The sequence below is a fragment of the Hemicordylus capensis genome, chromosome 10, assembly GCF_027244095.1.
Source record: "Hemicordylus capensis ecotype Gifberg chromosome 10, rHemCap1.1.pri, whole genome shotgun sequence".
NCBI classification, from domain to species: domain Eukaryota; kingdom Metazoa; phylum Chordata; class Lepidosauria; order Squamata; family Cordylidae; genus Hemicordylus; species Hemicordylus capensis.
This window is the reverse complement of record NC_069666.1, coordinates 21,079,942-21,098,987: the sequence shown is the minus strand read 5'-3', so window position 1 is coordinate 21,098,987 and position 19,046 is coordinate 21,079,942. Positions and strand designations below refer to the sequence as shown.

The following is a 19,046-nucleotide window of genomic DNA, read 5'->3' as shown; positions in this document are numbered from 1 at the left end:
ACCATCACCAATGCCCCCATTTTTATCCTTACAACAACCCTGAAAGGTAGATTAGACTGAGAGATAGTGACTAGTCCTCCTGTGAACTTCATGGCTAAGTGGGTGATTTGAACCTGGGCCTGTCCAGTCCTAGTCTGCTCTGCTACACCACACCGAGACGTGGGATAAAATCCCATGTGCGGGATTCAGACACCCACGAGCATGCGCTCATGTGCCTTGGGCTCGTGTACTCCCTCCTCCCTCTTATGCTGTCCTCTCGCCTTACATAGGAAGCTCCCTTATAATGAGTCAGACCGTTGGTCTCGCTAGCTCAGTATCGTCTGGAGATGCCAGGGCAGGGAGTGAACCTGGGACCTGATGCTCTACCACCAAGTTGTTGCCCCATCCCCTGTCTCGAGCCAAACTGTGATTTGTCTTTTCAGCCAAACTGGCAAACTCTGGCTTGTGTTCATTCTGCAAACCGGGACTGGAAACCAGGATTTGATCCTGGGAAGAAGGGAGCATCAGAGCCCGAGATGCGGAGCTTCAGCAAGTCGCCAGTCAGTCGGGAACAGAGGAGGAGGGTCTTCACCCTCCTCCCTCCCCTTCTGCAGTGGATATATTGCTGAGGACGCCTCGGCTTAAAGCTGGCAATCCTCAGATGGGGGAACAAATAGCACATCTGCAGCATGGGGAGGCAGGAGGGCTCTGAGTACCTCCCCCCCCCGGAATCCTCCATCAGGTACCCCCGGAGAAGAGCTGGTCCTGTGCTAGCGAGCAGGAATAGTCCCCTTCACTAAGCAGGACCTGCCCTAGTTGAATATGAATGGGAGACTACATGTGAGCACTGTAAGATAGTCCCCTTAAGAATTTCCCTCCCTGGCTTCTCCAAGATAGGGCTGAGAGAGATTCCTGCCTGCCACCTTGGAGAAGCTGTTGCCAGTCTGCGAAGACAATCATGAGCTAGATAGACCAATGGTCTGACTCCATATATGGCAGCTTCCTATGTTCCTATGGAAGTCCCCCTGTTGGGGACCCCTGTCTAAAATAGAGTGCACTCACATTTTTGACTACAGTTTAGGGGTGTGCACGGAACCACAGAGCTGCAGTCGGGCACGGGGGTGGGGGGTTCCTTTAAGGGTGGGGGAGGGTTTACTTACCCCTTCCGCCACTTCCCCCCTCCGGCACGCGTATTCTCGTTAGTAATCGGGGTGGCAGGATACCTCCCTGCTGCCCCTTTCCCCGCTTGGCTGCAAAAGGCTTCAAGAAGCCTTTTGCGCCCGCACACGTCTCTGTGACATGCACGTGCGCGGCCACACACGCGCACACATCGCGGAGACATGAAGTGCATGCGCATAAAAGCCTTCTTGAAGCCTTCTTGAAGCCTTTTGCAGCCAAGCGGGGAAAGGGGCCGCTTGGGAAAGGGGCCGCTTGGGAAAGCAGGGAAACGAGAATACGTGCGCTAGAGGGGGGAAGTGGCAGGAGGGGTAAGTAAACCCTCCCCCGCCCTTAAAGGAACCCCCCACCACAATCCATCCGAACCCTGAACCGCCCATGTCCGCACCGGTCCGGAGGCCTGTAGAATGGCCTCCAGACCGGTCCGGGCACAGCACTGCTACAGTTCGTTTTAATGCTTCAGAACTCTCCAGATTTCTTTTCTGTCCAATCTTTGCTGGTTCTCCTCTCCTTTTTCAAAGACGTTGGCTGAGTGGTTAGGGCAGGCACCTATTCCCTAGATAGGTTGTGCACTCAAGTACTTCAGCCTCAGGCAGAACGGCTAGCATGAATGTTAACATTAGCACAAATAACCCCGTGGTCCATAGGTCCATCTTCCATTTATCTTCCGTCTAAACAATTGGAAGGTGTCAGAGAGAGAGAATGCAGGAGACCAAACTGTCATTAAAACTGATTAAAGAGGAAATAGAGTTTCCTTGAAAAATGACTTTAGCATCAACGCACGACCGTTGGTGCCCCATGACCTGCTTGTTTCAGAAAAGGTTAAACACAGGCTGCTGGGCTGAAGCCTGCAGAACTTGTCTTTAAAAAGGGACTGAACCTGAGCAAATGTCACCATCTAATATCCAGTAGTAAATGACCCAGACCCCTGTGGATATCAGTGAAAGAGAGTTCTTGGAGGAAGACGTTCCCTGAGAGTTGTATTCTGTGATTATGGAGAATAGGTTTATTAGTGGGTATTAATCAGGTTAGCTAAACAAAACCTCCAGCTTCAGAGGCAGTCTTCCTTTGACTACCAGGTGCCTGAATTGGGGGCGGGGTTTGCCTTCTTGGCCCTTTTTGTGGGCTTATGGAAGTATCTAGGTGAACCACTAGGTGGCCTTAGGCATGCTACTCCCTCTCAGCCTCACCTCCCCAACTTCAGTAATTTCTTAGCTATGCTCTATTGGGTTCTTGATTTCATTCAGGCAGGGCTTCTCAAACTTGGGTCCCCGGATGTTGTTGTACTATTTCATTTATTTATTTATTTATTATTTATTTAACATATGTTTATACCTCCCAGAACTTAACGTCTCTGGGCGGTTTACAACAAGATAAAAACAAAAAGTAAAGCATTCGTTAAAAACAAAAACAAGACATTTAAAATACAACAATTTTAAAAATTTTAAACAATATTTTAAAACAACATTAAAAACAATTAAAACAATATCAATCAAAAGCCTGGGTGAACAGATGCGCCTTGGGCATCTGATGGCCATCACCTTCCATCTGTGATTGAAGTACTACAACTTCCATCATCCCCCGCCACATTGTGGCTGATCATATATGTGAAGCGCTTTGAACACTCAAAAGCACTCTACAAATGCTAAGCAACGAAGTCTTATGAAATGTGCCTTTGGCCTGATCCAGCAGGGCTCTTCTTCTGTTCTTTCAATATTGCGCTCTGAAGACTGTAATTATTATTGGGGCATAGCAAATTGTGTGGCAGAAGAAAGCTTTCATTTAAAAAGTCACTGTAGAACTGAAACAGCAATCCATTTTGTGCTGAATTTTGGGCTGCTGTTTGTCCTCTCCTTCAGGTGTGGTTCAGCGCATCTATTTTGCTCAACCAAGAAACTCCATAAATGAAAGAGGTTTTCCCACAGGGCTGTAGGGTTGTTTCATTCAGTTAGTAGACTTTGATCTTTGTTCCTCATGCATCACTTTCCCCCTCTGACCCTGCATCGCTTTTTCTGGTTGACATGTTTATTAAATAGAGGCTGTGGGCTGCATAGATAAAATGGGCTTCTCCTGAATCTCCACCCCATAAGCAGTTTGCCCCTTTTCTTTTCTCCAATCATTAGAAATTAAACTCTACCTCAAACTGGGGTTTTCCTTTGTGAAAAGTGTTGCAAGTGAATAGCTGTGCAGAAATCCCTGCGGTCTCTTTTTGCAGGGAGAGGGGTGTTTACAAAAGGGAGCTATTGTGGGGTGTATTGGGGGAGGATTTAGAAGCTTCCCTGACATCGATGCCCCTCCTTGAAAGCTCTTCCATGGGAGTGAAGAAAACTGCAGCCTGTCCATCAAGTGGATCAGGCCACTGTACGTTTGTAGGCAGGCAGAGAAGGGGTTCCTGAGGGCCAGTGACACAATATGTTAAGCAGCATTTGGCCCTGCACATGTGGAATTCTTTAAAAACTTAAATAGCAGTTTGTGAGGGGAGGGTTATCAAGGTCAGATGATGGAATGCGGGAAGCTGGCAGCTTCTTGGCCCATAGAGGTAGCTTGAAGCCCAGAGAGCCAATCACAGAGCTGATGCCAGTCTGAAAGTCTGATGGCAGAGAGCAGAGCTCCTTGTTGGTGCAATCAGCAGGTTAGGAACTTAAAGAACATAAGAACAACCTTGCTGAATCAGGCCCAAGGCCTATCTAGTCCAGCATCCTGTTTCACACAGTGGCCCACCAGATGCCTCTGAGAAGCCTACAGGCAAGAAGTGAGGGTGCACCCTCTCTCCTGCTGTTGCTCCCCTGCAACTGGTATTCAGCGGCATCTTGCCTCTGAAGCAGGAGGTGGCCTATAGCCCACAGACTAGTAGCCCTTGAGAGGCCTGTCTTCCTTGTCTCTTTTAAAGCCGGCCAAGCTCGTGGCCATCACCATATCCTGTAGCAGAGAATTCCATTAATGATGCACTGTGTGAAAACATTGTTGAGTCAAGAGGTCTACGGTTTCTATCCAGACAGCCCTTACCACCTAACACTTGTAGATCCCTAAGGAGCCCCCCTTGGCCTCATAAAGCATCTTAAAATTGTCCCCAGAAAAGACTGGGGTGTGGGGAGGACTGTAGCTCCTTGTTTGCCCCCAGAAGGCGGCTGTTTCAAGTCCACAGGTATTGTCAACATGTACCTCTAGCAGTTAAGAGAGTTTGGGGTGATGCTTCCAGCAAACTAATTTGGGCCCTGGGGGGCACATCTGCAGGGCCTCCGGCTTAGGAAACCCTAATCTTTTAAGAACACAGGAAGAGCCCTGCTGAGTCAGACCAAAGATTCATCTAGTCCAGCATCCAGTCTTCCACAGCAACCAGCAACATCCTTCCGGGAAGCAGAGCTTGAAGGCGCGAAGCCTTCTCTTGCTGTTCCTTCCCAGCAGAGATGGTTCAAAGTGTTGGTGTGCCCGAGTGGGGCACAAAATGATTTTATTTTAAATATTTATACCCCGCCCCTCCAATACATTACTGCTCAGGGCAGCTCACAACATTTATAAAACGGTTACAATATAACATCAGACTAATAAAATTAACCAAATTAAACAAGTTGAGAATCCAAGCTGAAACCACCATCAAAATTAGCTTTTAAAAATCCAGAGTTTTGCCAAGAGTATGAGGGGAGGGGCTTCTTGTGGAGTTTTCAAGGGGTCAGATCAGTCCCAAAGAGCTGCTCTGATGGTGACAGTGCCCTGCTGGCCCCCTGATAATCTGCTGCCTGAGATGCCTGCCCCACCTGGCCTCATGAAAGGGCTGCCCGTGCTTCCCAGCAGCTGGCATCCAGATAGGTACACTGCTGTTGATGGGCCCCCCACCCTCCTCCTCTATGAATCAGTGTCATTCCCTTTCCAGTGGTTGGACTTATTTTGAGTTTGATTGCTGCTCTCCTTACTGTTTTATGTTCTGCTTTTGTTTTCAATTTGCATCACCATTATTGCTCTTATTGGTTCTATTGTTATAAGCCACTTCAGATTATTTCTTAAGAAGCAGAATAATAAATGCAATGAATCCATCCAAAGCAGTGGCCATCAGCCCATCACCAGGCAGAAAATTCCATACAGTAAATTATGAGTTGCATGATGAAGTATTTCCCTTTGTCTGTCCTTAATCTGCTGCCCATCAGTTTCATTGGATGACCCCCCCCCCCCGCAGTCCTCATTCTGGGAGAGGGAGAAAGAGCTCTCTCATCCTTTCAGCTGAGACTTTGTCCCTGCCACCCACCCCAGATTACATCTACATGTTATGAGAGTGGAATTATATATTAGTACAGTGGTCCCTCGACTTACGAACTACTCGACATAAGTATTTTTTGAGTTACAAACGACAGTTTTAGATCCGGTTTTAGATGCGGTTTTTTCGACTTACAAATTTTTAGATGGGGTTTCCTCGACTTACGAATTTTACATGCAGTTTCCTTGACTTGCCTGCCTGTTTACTGCCTGTTTATTCTTGAAAAGAAATGTTCCTGTGCAGTTTGCAAGCCTTACTGGGGGTCTGGGTCTTTTTCTAGGCTCCGGAACGCATTAATCCGTTCCCAATGCATTCCTATGGGAAACCGCTTTTCGACTTACGAACTTTTCGACTTACAAATGTGCATTCGGAACGGATTAATTTCGTAAGTAGAGGGACCACTGTATATAGAACTATTTTTATTCCTGCTCAGACATACATACATACCTCTCTCTCTCTCTCTCTCTCTCTCTCTCTCTCTCTCACACACACACACACACACACACACACACACACACACACACACACACTCTCTCTCTCATACACAAACACTCTCTCTTTCTCACATACACACACACACACAATCACTCAAAATGATATTTTGAGCTCAGACAGGCCTTCTGTCAGTCCCTGATTTCCGAGATGTTCAGGGCTCTAGGACCCGTGCAAGGGCCTTTTCAGTTGCTGCCCCGCTCCTTTGGAACTCTCTCCCCCTACAGATCCGGCTAGCACCTTCCTTACCGATCTTCAAATCGCTATTGAAGACTTTTCTTTTTCACCAGGCCTTTGCCCTGTAGTTCATTTTTCTGTTTTCTGGTAGTTACTTTAGTTCTTTGATAATTTTAATTATTCATGTAATGTAATTTTTAATGTTGCCTGTTTGCCTGTTGTTGTACACCGCCCATAGTCTTCGGAGTGGGCGGTATATTAAATGTCTCAAACAAACAAACAAACAAACAAACAAACAAATAAATAGCGCTGTTGCTAAAATTAAAAAATGGTATGTTTTTCTTTTACTGAAAACCTTTTACTGAAAACTGGTATTAGAATTAGGCTTTCTTGGAACACCATGTCTGATTAAATTGGCCTTTTAATGGTTACAGATAGCTTAGCTGGCAATATTTGCCCTTTTAAAATTAAAACTCTCCCTTCCTTACGGTAGTACATAGAAAGCATATCATGCTAAAAATATAAGAGATAAATTAAGAGGATGCTCTTTGGGTCTGCCTTAAATTTTGTTTGTACTGAACACATTGTAAATTCTGACTGAAATGCTCGGCTGCATTTTTGCCTTTTGGATTCACGAATTCCACGAAAGTCGATGTGAGCATAACTGTGCTGCTCATGTGATTTGTAGGAGCAGCTCCCATTGGTTTATTTCAGTCTCCATAGATGGTGCAATTACAATTTCTTTCTCCCCACTCTCAGTCTATCGTAGGGGCTGAAGGACTGTCCCTGGCCTTCAGACACACTGTCAGCTCTCTGCTGTGGCACTGTTCCCAGCATACCTGTGAAGCACTACTGCATGAAGTCATTGTGTGTGTGGGATATTTCACTGTGAACCACCTGGATAATCAGGTAAGGACCTCCAACTGCTGCTCACCTTAAACTATTGTGTTGACAGCTCCTTGCAAAGGAAGCTTTGGTGCATTTCATAGGCAAATGGAAATGGTCCAACAACATCTGCCGACCCTAGTTTGAGAACCCTGGTGTATGAGATACACCAGCCTTAGCTAACTTAACTGTTCTGGCTTTTAACCAGCTGACTGGATATACAGACATCTGCTTAACTGCAACATCTCAACTTATGGCAGCTTTCTATGCTCTTATCACTGGTAGGGCTTTCCTGTCTCAGGAAACCACCACACCAAAGCAGTCTCTCTTTTTGAGAACATAAGAAACATAGGACCATATGAAGCTGCCTTATTTATTTTATTTATTTATTTATTTTTATTGAATTTTTATACCTCCCTTCCTAATTTGGCTCAGGGTGGTTTACAAACAAAACAAAAACAGATCTTATACCAGATCAGACCTTTGATCCATCTAGCTCAGTACTGTATTTTCTGTCATTCAGCCAAGTTTGGATGCTTGTTCCTTAGCTAAGCAACATGTTTTGAGTACTCTTTTCGCCTCTACTGATATTCATGTTCATGTGTCTGCTTTTTTTCTGCTGAATATTTTCATTTAGAACTTGTAGTTTGCTGACAAATATTGACGCAAGTGGATTTTTCTACTGGTCACCATGCATTGAAAAACACTCCTGGACCTTGCTGGAGACATCTCAGAAATAACTCCACAGTTGCAATATATTGGGAGCAACAGCAAGCAGGGCATGACATTTCAGTGGCTTTAACCCTAATGCTCAGATAGGTTGGCTTTTGAGCTGTTGTATTTCAAGCTACATCCGTAATTATTGTTTAACCCAATAATTAATACTAGCGAGCATCAGAGCATCTGCACCTCTCTGTCACAAAGGATCTGCACCTCTAGTTCTCCCCTGCCCACCGCCACTGTTTTCTTTCCCCACCTGCCCGTCCGCCACCCTTTTCTTTGCCCGCCCGCCACCCTTTTCCTTGCCCGTCCACCACCCCCAGTTGGTTTCCCGCCTCACCCGCAAGCCTGTTCGCCGGTGCCACCACTTTCCTCTCCCCCTGCCAGCTGCTTGCTCATGAACTCTCGCAAGAGCTGCCACGCATGGGATTAGTGACTGGTACACCTTAGAGAAATATATAGGGAGATAAAATAGCAGTCCCGTAATCTTCCATTCACTTAGCTGGATGTTTAGAGTAGACCCATTCAAATAACAGCACTTGAATTACAGTGCAATCCTATGCATGTCTACTGAATTCAATGGGGCTTACTCCCAGGTAAGTGGGTATTGGGTTGCATATTCTTGACTTCTGGTAAGAGAACCCCCAAGATGATTGCATCTAAGTGGGGTGTGCAGCCATGGGGTGTGGCTGGCAGGGTGGCATGCAGAGAAGGCTGTCATGGAGAGTGCCTGGACTTCTGAATTTGCGACTGCAGCACTGTGTGGGATCCTTACCTTGTTTGGCTCCAGTCCCTCCAGATGCTAACTTGGGCTTCTCAGGGCAACAGTAAAAGCAGTCTTTGGAATAGGAAGCAGAATTTAACTCCAATGAAGCAGAACTCCAGCAGGGCCACCAGGCCTCAGTTGGCGTTTTTTGTTTTTTATTTTTTATTTAGGTGCTCGCCAGACCGTACTCTGCATTTCCAAGCGGTGGAATTGTGCTTTTTGAATTCCCATTCCAGTGCAGCTGGTCTGGTTGGCATACAGAAGTGCCAGAAAATGCTCCCGTCTTTTCCACTTTCACTTTAGCCATGTTTTTTTGTTTGTTTTGGCACACATTTCGAGACAGATGTGCCCTGCTAGAAAGGCTAACAAGAATATGCCAGGAACAGCATACTTCAGAGATTCCAGAAAGAAAGCCACTCTGTGCCAATCGTGGTTGGCTCTTGTGCCCTGGGACAAAGGTCTGGCTAACTGGCAAGCAGGCAGCACACCATTCCAGCAGATGGCCTTTAGGCAAGGGAAGTCGAGGAGCAAGATCTAAGCCAGGATCTTATCGGAGGGTAGGGTTTTATTTATTTGATTTCGATACCGCCCTTCCAAAAATGGCTCAGGGCAGTTTACACAGAGAAATAATAAATAAATAAGATGGCTCCCTGTCCCCAAAGAACTCACAGTCTGGAAAGAAACATGAGACAGAAACCAGCGACAATCACTGGAGGTTCTGTGCTTAGGGTGGAGAGGGCCAGTTATTCTCCCCCTGCTAAATAAAGAGGATCATCACGTTAAAAGGTGCCTGTTTGCCAAGTTAGCAGGGGTTTCCAGATGATGGCGCTGCTGTGGTTTTCAGTCTGCACCCCGCCGGTGGCATAAGCCATGTGCAGTGTGAGAAGGGCTGGTTTTGTAGCAGCAAGCATGCATTGTCCCCTTTGCTAAGCAGGGTCCTAGTTTGTTTTTGAATGAGAGACTATACATGTAAGCACTGTTAAGATATTTCCCTTAAGGGATGGAGCCGCTCTGGGAAGAACATCTAGGTTCCAAGTTCCCTCCCTGGCATCTCCCAGATAAGGCTAAGAGAGACTCCTGCCTGCAACCTTGGAGAAGCCGCTGCCAGTCTGTGAAGACAATGCTGAGCTAGATGGACCAATGGTCTGACTCAGTATATGGCAGCTTCCTATCCCTCGGAAAGGCACTTCATAGCAACATCTCTGAAGCTAAGCAGATCCGAGTCTGGCCAGTGTCTGGATGGAGGACCACCCTAGTATGCATGTTGAAATGACTGGAGCAAGGGTTGGAGGTACAAATATAAGAGAAGATGCTGCCTGCGGTTCTCACAGTGCTAGGTAGCCAAGGGTCTGATTTGGGCTCTCTGTGCACAGGGATTATTTATGTTTATGTGCTCAACAGACATACTGGCCGGCATCAAGACTAAGGAAATTCTAATGCAGCAGTGTTGCGTTTCATGCACCTGTGCCACCTGAAAATCTGCCCCTGAGCCTCAAGAACATATTTCAGGTGACTCAGGCAGCTGCAGAAGGAAGGGGATATTGTCCTCCTCGCATGTGTACCAGCGAAGCCTCCGTCAGAATATCAGCCATGGAGTTACAATTTGAGCTGAGATTGCTCCAGTTAAAAATTGTATTCATTCCTTGTAAAGGATGTGGCTAAAAACCACCAGAACTAAATGTTGTTATTATGATTGTGCAAGTTGGGAGAATGGGAAGCCCACGTCAGAATTCCCACCCGCCCCACCACAAGGAGGCAGCCAGTCGTGGGGCAATTGCCCCAGGTAGTTTGGTGGTGGGTTGGAGGCTTTAAATGCTTTAAACCAGCACTGGCACAGGGAAAGCTGGGCAGCTGTGGAGCATCTCGGAAGCATCTGGGGGGCGGGCAGGGGGTGATTCAGGGGTGGCCTGGAATTAGAACGGGGCGGCTGGGAAGAAGCGCAGGGATGCCTGAGGGCTGTAGCTCCTCCCAAGGGATGATTCCTGCCCTCCAATGGGAGAAGCTCTGAGAAGCCCTGACATGCGCTTCCGCTTCTTTTGACGTGCACAGCCCTACATATTATACACCATTGTGGCAGGGATGATGGGAGTTGGAGTCCAACACCATTGGGGGAGCCAAGCTTGAGACCCCTTCTCAAAATGGAAGTAGCTTTGGATAGCTCATTGCTTATTCTCTCCCATGCCAGTCACCAGGAGGAAGGAAGGAAGGAAGTTGAGCCTTCCCTTCTTCCCTAAAGTGTCCGGTCAGTGGAGAGTTGAGACACAGATCTCTGTCTCTAGGCCCACATTCCACCACTGTTGCTCCGGAGAGCTAGGAAGGGTTTAATCTCCTTTTCCCCCAAGGAGTTTGTTGGGATGCATTTTCCCCATAGCTCACCCAGCGCCACCTGCAAAGTTGGCAGGGTTTCCACACTTGTCTTTATTAGCCCCTATTCACTTAAGGAAAGGAGTCCCATGATACCACGGATGGACTCACCAGTGCAAGCTTTGTAATAAGAATAATGCTTCTGCCATTGTGTGAGCTAATCAGGAGTTTAGTGTCGGGCTCTAGTTTCTAATTAAAACATTGTTGTTAATTAACAAACTCCTTGCATCTTGTGACTTTCAATTTTCTCCTCTCTATCTGACCTCATTAATGAACACGATTAGTATGTGTTGTCAACTGTTCAATTCATTTGCATTTTATATTGGCTAATTGAATGTGGTCTGATAATTTAATTAACATGAATGACAGATGAGTTGGCTTCTTCCACATTAGTATACTGGGAATTAAAAAAAAACACGTTTGCATATTCATTGTTGCTAGTGAATATTTTTAATTTGGCAAATCTTTGCAAATTGAAGTAGGTTGGACGCATGGTCCTGAATAACAGAGATCAAGGTTGGTTGGCATTGTTAGTATGTCCTACTGTTCCTCAAATAGTAAATCTGACTGTGGACCTCAGATTTATATTTCAGATTGGCTAATCCAAGAAATTAGAAATACAGTACAGGAGGACCTCGTTAATTGTGGGTCCAGTACTTGCGATTTCACGTATCCATGGTTGGTTAATTAGCACCCAGCCTTTGTATATGCGGAAAAGGAGGGGTGGAAGGGTTAAACCCACATATCCACGGTTCGGGGGTGACCAGAAATTACCTCAGAGGCCATTTTTGGACGGCATTTTGTGTTTGGGAGCCATTTTATTGCTCCTTTCCTTAGGAGAATGGGGAGGGTGATTTTGGGCCAATGCGCCTTGGGTGCCTCTGGAGCATGGTATGGAACTTTTGGGGGTCTTTTGAGAGTGATTGGGGGTGATTTGGGGAGCATAATGGGGGGACATGTTTTTTGACTGATTTGGGGCAGCGCAGTAACCTAACCTCACAACTCCCAGAGCCCTAATGCCTCATTATTCGCAGATTCACTATCTGCCCGCCCCCCCCCCGAACAGAATTCCCGTGAATAACAGGGCACTCCTCTACAGAGGCTTTACCATTCTGAAACAATAATGCACGGTAATCATGACTTTGGGCAGGGATTCTCAAACAATAGTCCCCAGATGTTGTCCATTGTGGCTGAGGATTATGGGAGTTGAAGCCCAAAGGGCCTTTGTCCATTGTGGCTGGGGCTGATGGGAGTTGAAGCCCAACAACATCTGGAGACCCAAGTTTGAGAAGCCCTGACTTGGGGAACAGACTTTTAAGTAACTTCTGCTACATTTAAAAGGTTGATTGGCCTGCCGCAATCTTCCTGCTAAAACAAATGCAAGTGTACGGAAGCCACTGATCTCACTTTTAATGACATCTTCATTCTTCACTGGAGCATTTCAACCTGCGATACATTCAATGCAGAACTGTGATGGATCCTTTTGGAAGGAAAACAAGTTTGATGGCTAGGAGAGACCAGGTCCTAGAATGTCATCTATACCAAATACTGCTTCTGTAACTAGGGGTATAATGTGATTATAGTAGATGGTGGGGCTGTAGGTCAGTGGGAGAGCATCTGTTTTGCATGCCGAAGGTCTCTGTCCAGGCGCAATCTCTGGCATCATCTCCAGGCAGGGCTGGGAAAGAACCCCCTGAGCCTGAAACGCTCAAGAGCCACTGCCAGTCAGCGTAACTCTGTGGATCCTAAGATGCTCAGAAAAACTTTTCAGTAGATCATCTGGACAAGGAGCCACCTAATGGCACAGCAGGGAAATGACTTGATTAGCAAGCCAGAGGTTGCCGGTTCGAATCCCCACTGGTGTGTTTCCCAGACTATGAGAAACACTTATATTGGGCAGCAGCGATCTAGGAAGAGGCTGAAAGGCATCATCTCACATTGCGTGGGAGGAGGCAATGGCAAACCCCTCCTGGATTCTACCAAAAGAAAACCACATGGCGCTGTGGGCGCCAGGAGTCGAAATCAACTTGACTGCACCCTTTACTTTACGTACTTAAATAGCTCATTGAGCTCACAAAAGAAATAGGCAATGTGAGCACACTACAACAGAGAGTCTTGTGCCAGAAAATAATTCAGCCTAATTGTCTCTACAATCCTCCTGCTTTTCCCATGACATTCACAAGAACTTAGAAAGTGGGAGATCCCTTAAAATAGCCTACATGGGCAGAAACACATTATAGCTGGAGAGCCTTGGGGGCATATAGTTTTCTTTTCTATTTCCAAGGGTTCCCCCCTCCCTTTATATTATCTTACATCTGTTCCTTATATATTCTTTTCTCGGAACTAGCTTATCTGTTTTAAATGCAAGGTTGTTTATCCTTTTAATGCTATTAAGATGGCTATCTAAAACAACCTTTAAAAGGTGTCACAGTTTTCTTTGTTAGATGGACTTGGGCAGCAATTCTGTCCACAATCAAGCTGAAGTCAGTGGGATTTAAGACAGCCTATGGGGATGGGGGTGGTGTAATACAGATGCAGAGATCTACCTGTCATCTTTATTACGGTCTTAGACCAGAATAATAAGTACAAGCATAGAACGTTATGTGGGGGAATGTACACAGGACAAAGTATAAAACTGGATAAAACTGAGGAATATAATTGTTAAAAGCTCTTGAGCTGTATAAACAAGTAGCACTAAAAGTTCTAATTTAAAAATCTTAAACTATGCAGGGCATATAAAACTATAAAACTGTAAGTATGTAAAAGACTATTGCTAAATGCTGGTGAGCTGTATAAACAGTGGCACTGATAGCTCTAAGATTTAAAACATTTATAAAAACTTTTTAAAGTGAAGTCAATTATATAAGCCGGGTGCGGATAGAGATAGATAAATACAGAGATATTTTAAAACGTGTAGAAGAAATTAAACAAATCAGCAGAACGAAGGGCACACCAAGACACGACGTGGGAGATCTCGTACATACATATATACATATACAAAAATCAACAGAGCTAAGGGCAGAAGAAAGCATGACTTGGGAGATCCGTGGTTAGGTTCTCCTCTTTTGCATCCAAGAGGATGCAAACCTGGACTGCTAAATGGGAGAGGTTAACCCTTTCCTCACATTCCATTTTCCCACTTAATCCACCCCTGATGCCATGATTTGCCTCACAGAAGAAAACATGCTTTATTTATTTTAAAACTTGCAGTCTGCCTTTCCACCAGAAAAGGCTCTCAAGGTGGCTTAAAAAAGGATGTAATTTTATTTATTTGTTCATCTACATTTATATCCCACACTTCTGCCAAGGAGCCCAGAGCGTTGTGTACAGGGTTATGTTAATCCTCACAACAACCCTGTGAGGTAGGGTAGGCTGAGAGATAAATGACTGGCCCAGGATCACCCAGTGAGCTTCCTGGCCAAATGGGGATTTGAACTCAGGTCTTCCTGTCCTGAGTCCAACACTCTAAGCACTACACCATGCTGGATCTCTATAATATTATATTATTAATATTATACAGTGGTCCCTCGACTTACGAAGATAATCCGTTCCGAACGCACGTTCATAGGTCGGAATTTTCGTAAGTCGAAAAGCGCATCCACGGAGGTCCGGAAACATTCGTAAGTCGAGGAAACCGCATCTAAAAATTCGTAGGTCGAGGAAGCCGCATCTAAACCGGCAACGACTTCCAGTATTTTTTGTCATTCGTATGTCGAAATCTTCGGATGTCAAGTACTTCGTAAGTCGAGGGACCACTGTATACTGCTTTTCAACCAAAAGAAAAGTTCTCCAAGCAGTTTACTTAGAATAAATAAGAAGAAAATTGTTCCCTGTCCCAAAAGGGCTCATGGCCTAAAAAGAAACACAAGGGAGATGCCAGCAACAGACACAGGAGAGGTGCCATGCTGTACTGGATTGGGACAGTTGCTCTCCTGCTGCTAAAGAGCCCCCACTTTAAAAAGTGCCTTTTTGCCCCCACTTGGCAGGGGATTTAAATGCAAAAGGGATGAGAAGATGGTTTCTTGTCCCCAAAGGGGCTCAAAATCTAAACACGTATGCACCAGCAACAGCCACTAAGAGGGATGTTGTGCTGGGGTTGAATAAGGACAGTTGCTCTCCTCTTCGTCACCACTTTGGAAGGTGCCTCTTTGCCCAAGCAGCAGGGCTTATGTCTGCACAGTGCTGGCCAGCAGAGCTGTTCTGGGCGGTGAGAGGCCTCTTGCCTCTTGGCCCTCTTGCCGGTGGGGAGGAACCCTCAGAGACACCCTGTGACCCATTGGCAAAACACTGCCAGGATAAAGACACTCAGGGCTGCTCCAACTTGGAGCACAGGTTCGCTGCTGAGTCCGTGGATGTGTGTGAGTCCATTTTGTGCAAACCACTAGATTCATTTGGTGGGTATCATAAGTCTGAGGATAAACTTGACTTTCAGTTGCATGCTCTCTTGATGGCATTCAGAGTTATGCCGGAGTAGTCCTGTCATTATCTTAAGTGGCACAGCAGAGAAATGCTTGACGAACAAGCAGAAGGTTGCTGGTTCAGAAAGGCATCATCTCATACTGCGCAGGAGGAGGCAGTGGTAAACCCCTCCTGTATTCTGCCAAAATAAACCCACAGGGCTCTGTGAGTACCAGGAGTCAAAATTGACTTGACAGCACACTGTACTTGACTTTAGCCCTGTTGAAATTGAATAGTCCTTCAGAGTAGTTCCTGAGTAGTGCTATTGCGTAACTTAGCCTGGCGTGTGTTTGTTGATTGGTATGTAAGTATTGATTAACGTTTGCTTTGTTATGCTTCTGATCGGTGATCGAAATAAAGATTCAGGCCGTCTTGATGTCAGCCAGTGAATTTATATTAGAGCAGAACTAAAATTATATTTAACTTATTTTTAAATGCTTTTCTTTTCTGGTGGGGGGGGCATTTATTATAAGAGAAACAAAATTCAGGATTTTAAAATAACCAACCGCTCCTTTGTAACCTTTAAAGTACAATTGTTAGTATTGTGAGTTTTTTCTTATGGGAAAGTTCAATATTGATAAATGTGATAAATATTGGAGGGAAACGAAGAATACCCCCCCCCCCCGAAAGTTTGAATCTTTGCAATGTTAGGATTAGAAAAATGAAAAGAAAGGCGTTTGACCTGGCCAGTGATGCCATTTCCTTCTGATTAAATGCCTACAGTCTGGGATTTGTTTATAGAGTAGGAAGGAACTAATGCAGATCTGACCTGAGAGAGAGAGACACAGTACACCATTGGCCACTCAATGAATGATTTATTTTATCTGGTTATCAATAGCCTTGCATAAACTGCAGCATTTTAAGTGTTAAATGGAGCATTGTGCTATGAGAAACATATACAGCTGAAGTTCCGTTCCCATTGGTTTGAACCTATTAATTCCTTTATGTATCACTAAGGGGAAAAGAAAGAACCCAAGTATCTGTACTCCATGGAGTTCCAACAGCCCAAGTGTTCATAATGGTCATGTCCTAGTTGGTATGGCGATTTTGAGAGTGGCACATTGTGGCCTCTTAGATCCATTAGCTTTTTAGCTGAGCATCCCTAGGAGAGTTGCATCTGGATGGGGAATAAATAGCTGTGAAAGAGCACAATCATGTAGAAAGGAGGGTGTTTTTACACTTCAGTTAACACCAAAATTCAACTTTGCTGCAAAGAATACAATGCTGTGGTGGGTATCTCAGTTCTCTACGGATAAAGAGGATATTTCACATAGAAATATGTGGCCTGCAGTGAAGGAGCACTATTCTCCCAAAGAGCCAAAGAAAAGTCAATTCCTGGTCTACATATCCCATTATTCCAATAAAGCTTTTGTGATTGGTTATAAGGAAGCAAAAACAGCCAGTTACCAAATAATAGTTTCCCTGCTAGCTAGTTTTGCCAAAATTCTATCCAGTATTTTATCCTATATAGCACTTACATTTATATACCGCTCTATAGCCGGAGCTCTCTAAGCGGTTTACAATGATTTAGCATATTGCCCCCAACATTCTGGGTACTCATTTTACCGACCTCGGAAGGATGGAAGGCTGAGTCAACCTTGAGCCCCTGGTCAGGATCGAACTTGCAACCTTCTGGTTACAGGGTGGCAGTTTTTTTACCACTGCGCCACCAGGGGCTCTTGGGTATACAATGTGGGGAAGCTTGGAAGGTGTGAGTTGGGGGCACTTTCCAAATTTGTGTGTTTGTTTGTTTGTTACATCTATATACCACCTGTCACAGCCCAGTCTCAACCAGCCCCCCGTGATGTTAAGCTTCACCGCTGCCACCAAGAAGACTTTTATATTTTAATTGTAAACTGCCCAGAGACGCAAATTTTGGGCGGTATAGAAATAGTTTAATTAAATAAATTAAATATTTCCTCTGGCTGCATCTGCTGAAACAGCCTTCCAAACCTCTGTTGCATTCCACGTTAGGTAGTATGGAAAGGCATCTAAGCATGAGGTGGTGGAAACAGACAGAAGCTACAGATTTTTAAGCTCAAAATGGGAAATGTTACTTCAAAACAGTAGGTTGTTGGGTGTTTTTTGTTTTGTTTTGTTTTGTTTTTTTAAAAAACTTAATACAAAGAAAATAGCAGCCATATGAGCATAAAATAAAATGGGAGAAAAATGCATCCAATATAACCTGCACTTAATACTGTGCTCTAACCCAGAGGCTTTACCAGGTGTTTTCTTAAAATCACCTCTAATCCCTTGCTTGGCCACAAGCCTTGCTCTTTCTCCCCGGTACTGGTGGGTTCAATTCCAGACTCTGCCTTCAGCTGCTTTTGAGAGTGATTCAGTTCTCACAAGAGTTTTCAGCTTAACTCTTCCAGCGATTTCTCGGCGCTGTTCCAGCGTATTTCTTCTGAACTCAGCTCTTCTCTCCTGGCTCTCCAAGACTGCCTCAACCGCCCAAATCCAGCCCTTTTAATACTTGTAACTCCACCCACTTTTTTTGAGGTTCTCAAATCAGAACTAACAAAAAACAGACAATTTTTTTCAATTTCTAGACAGACCAGAAACTTTGAACATTTGACCTTAGAACACAAGCTATTAGAACACACAGTGGGGAACAGGCAGCCATTTTAGAACGTAAGCAACTTAATTCATAATGTAAAACAAGCAACAGAATGGACATAAGAACAGCCCTGCTGGTTCAGGCCCAAGGATCTAGTCCAGCATCCTGTTTCGCACAGTGGCCCACCAGATGCCGCCGGAAGCCACAGGCAGGAGTTGAAGGCATGCCCTCTCTCCTGCTGTGACTCCCCTGCAACTGGTACTCGGAGGCACCCTGCCTTGGAGGTGGCCTATAGCCCTCCGACTAGTAGCCATTGATAGACCTCTCCTCCATGAAGTTATCCAAACCCCTCTTCAAGCCATCCAGGTTGCTGGCTGTCACCACATCTTGTAGCAGCGAATTCCACACGTTGATTATGTGTTGTGTGAAAAAGTACCTCCGTTTGCTGGTCCTAAATTTCATGGCAATCAATTTCATGGGATGACCAAATTTCATGGGATGACCAAAATGGAGGATTAACCTTCATTCTTCACACCCATATAAAATCTCTGGGCAACTTACACATTAAAACACAACAATTAAAACAGCCAGAGGTTTTGATTTCATTTGAGAGCGTATTCCAGAGCTCTGGGGCAACCCTAGAGAAGGCCCTGTTTGGGGTCACTATGTCGTGACTAAAGTCTTTTTCTGTGTCCTGACTAAAGTCTGTGCATCACACAATATCATCATACCTGCTCTGTTTGCATCTCCAAAGGCTTGTTCTACAAAAATGTCCAAACGTTATACTAACGGAACTCTGAATCATAAATTATCAGAGGGATTATTACTCACCTAGATGAATGTGGTTGTTGTTTTTCCCCCCAGTGAACCATAGTGGGTGGGAGGGGTTGTCTGGGGAGCTCTTTGATAGATGGGGAAACGACTTGTCTAATTAAGATCAAATGCTCTTTGCAAATAGCCTGTTTTGACCAGCCTTGGAAAATCTTGTTTGCCTTTGATGACGCAGTGTGCGGCACCCGGGTTTTGCAAAGGCCATTTTAAAGTGGGATTTAGCAGCTTTATTTTAAGCAGCTGATAATTGCGGACAGCAGTGAATTTATTGAGCCACTCTTCAAGTTTCTCAGACCCGGGAATTCTTCCTTTTTTTATTTACTTGGAGTGTTGATATTGGGCTACTCTCAGATGCATGTGCAAAAATGATGCTGGTTTAGCTGCCATTA

At 45.1% G+C, this 19,046-nt stretch overlaps 1 protein-coding gene across 4 annotated transcripts in view; it reads left to right on the top strand.

Annotated features, from left to right (window-relative positions):
- Nucleotides 1-19,046, top strand: part of SCAPER (S-phase cyclin A associated protein in the ER) — a 265,705-nt gene that overhangs the window by 229,805 nt on the left and 16,854 nt on the right. For all 4 annotated transcript variants that reach the window (XM_053272259.1, XM_053272260.1, XM_053272257.1 and 1 more), the window contains one exon: nucleotides 6,833-6,982. In XM_053272259.1, the coding sequence (XP_053128234.1) occupies nucleotides 6,833-6,982 (150 nt within the window). The remainder of the gene's footprint in view (nucleotides 1-6,832; nucleotides 6,983-19,046) is intronic.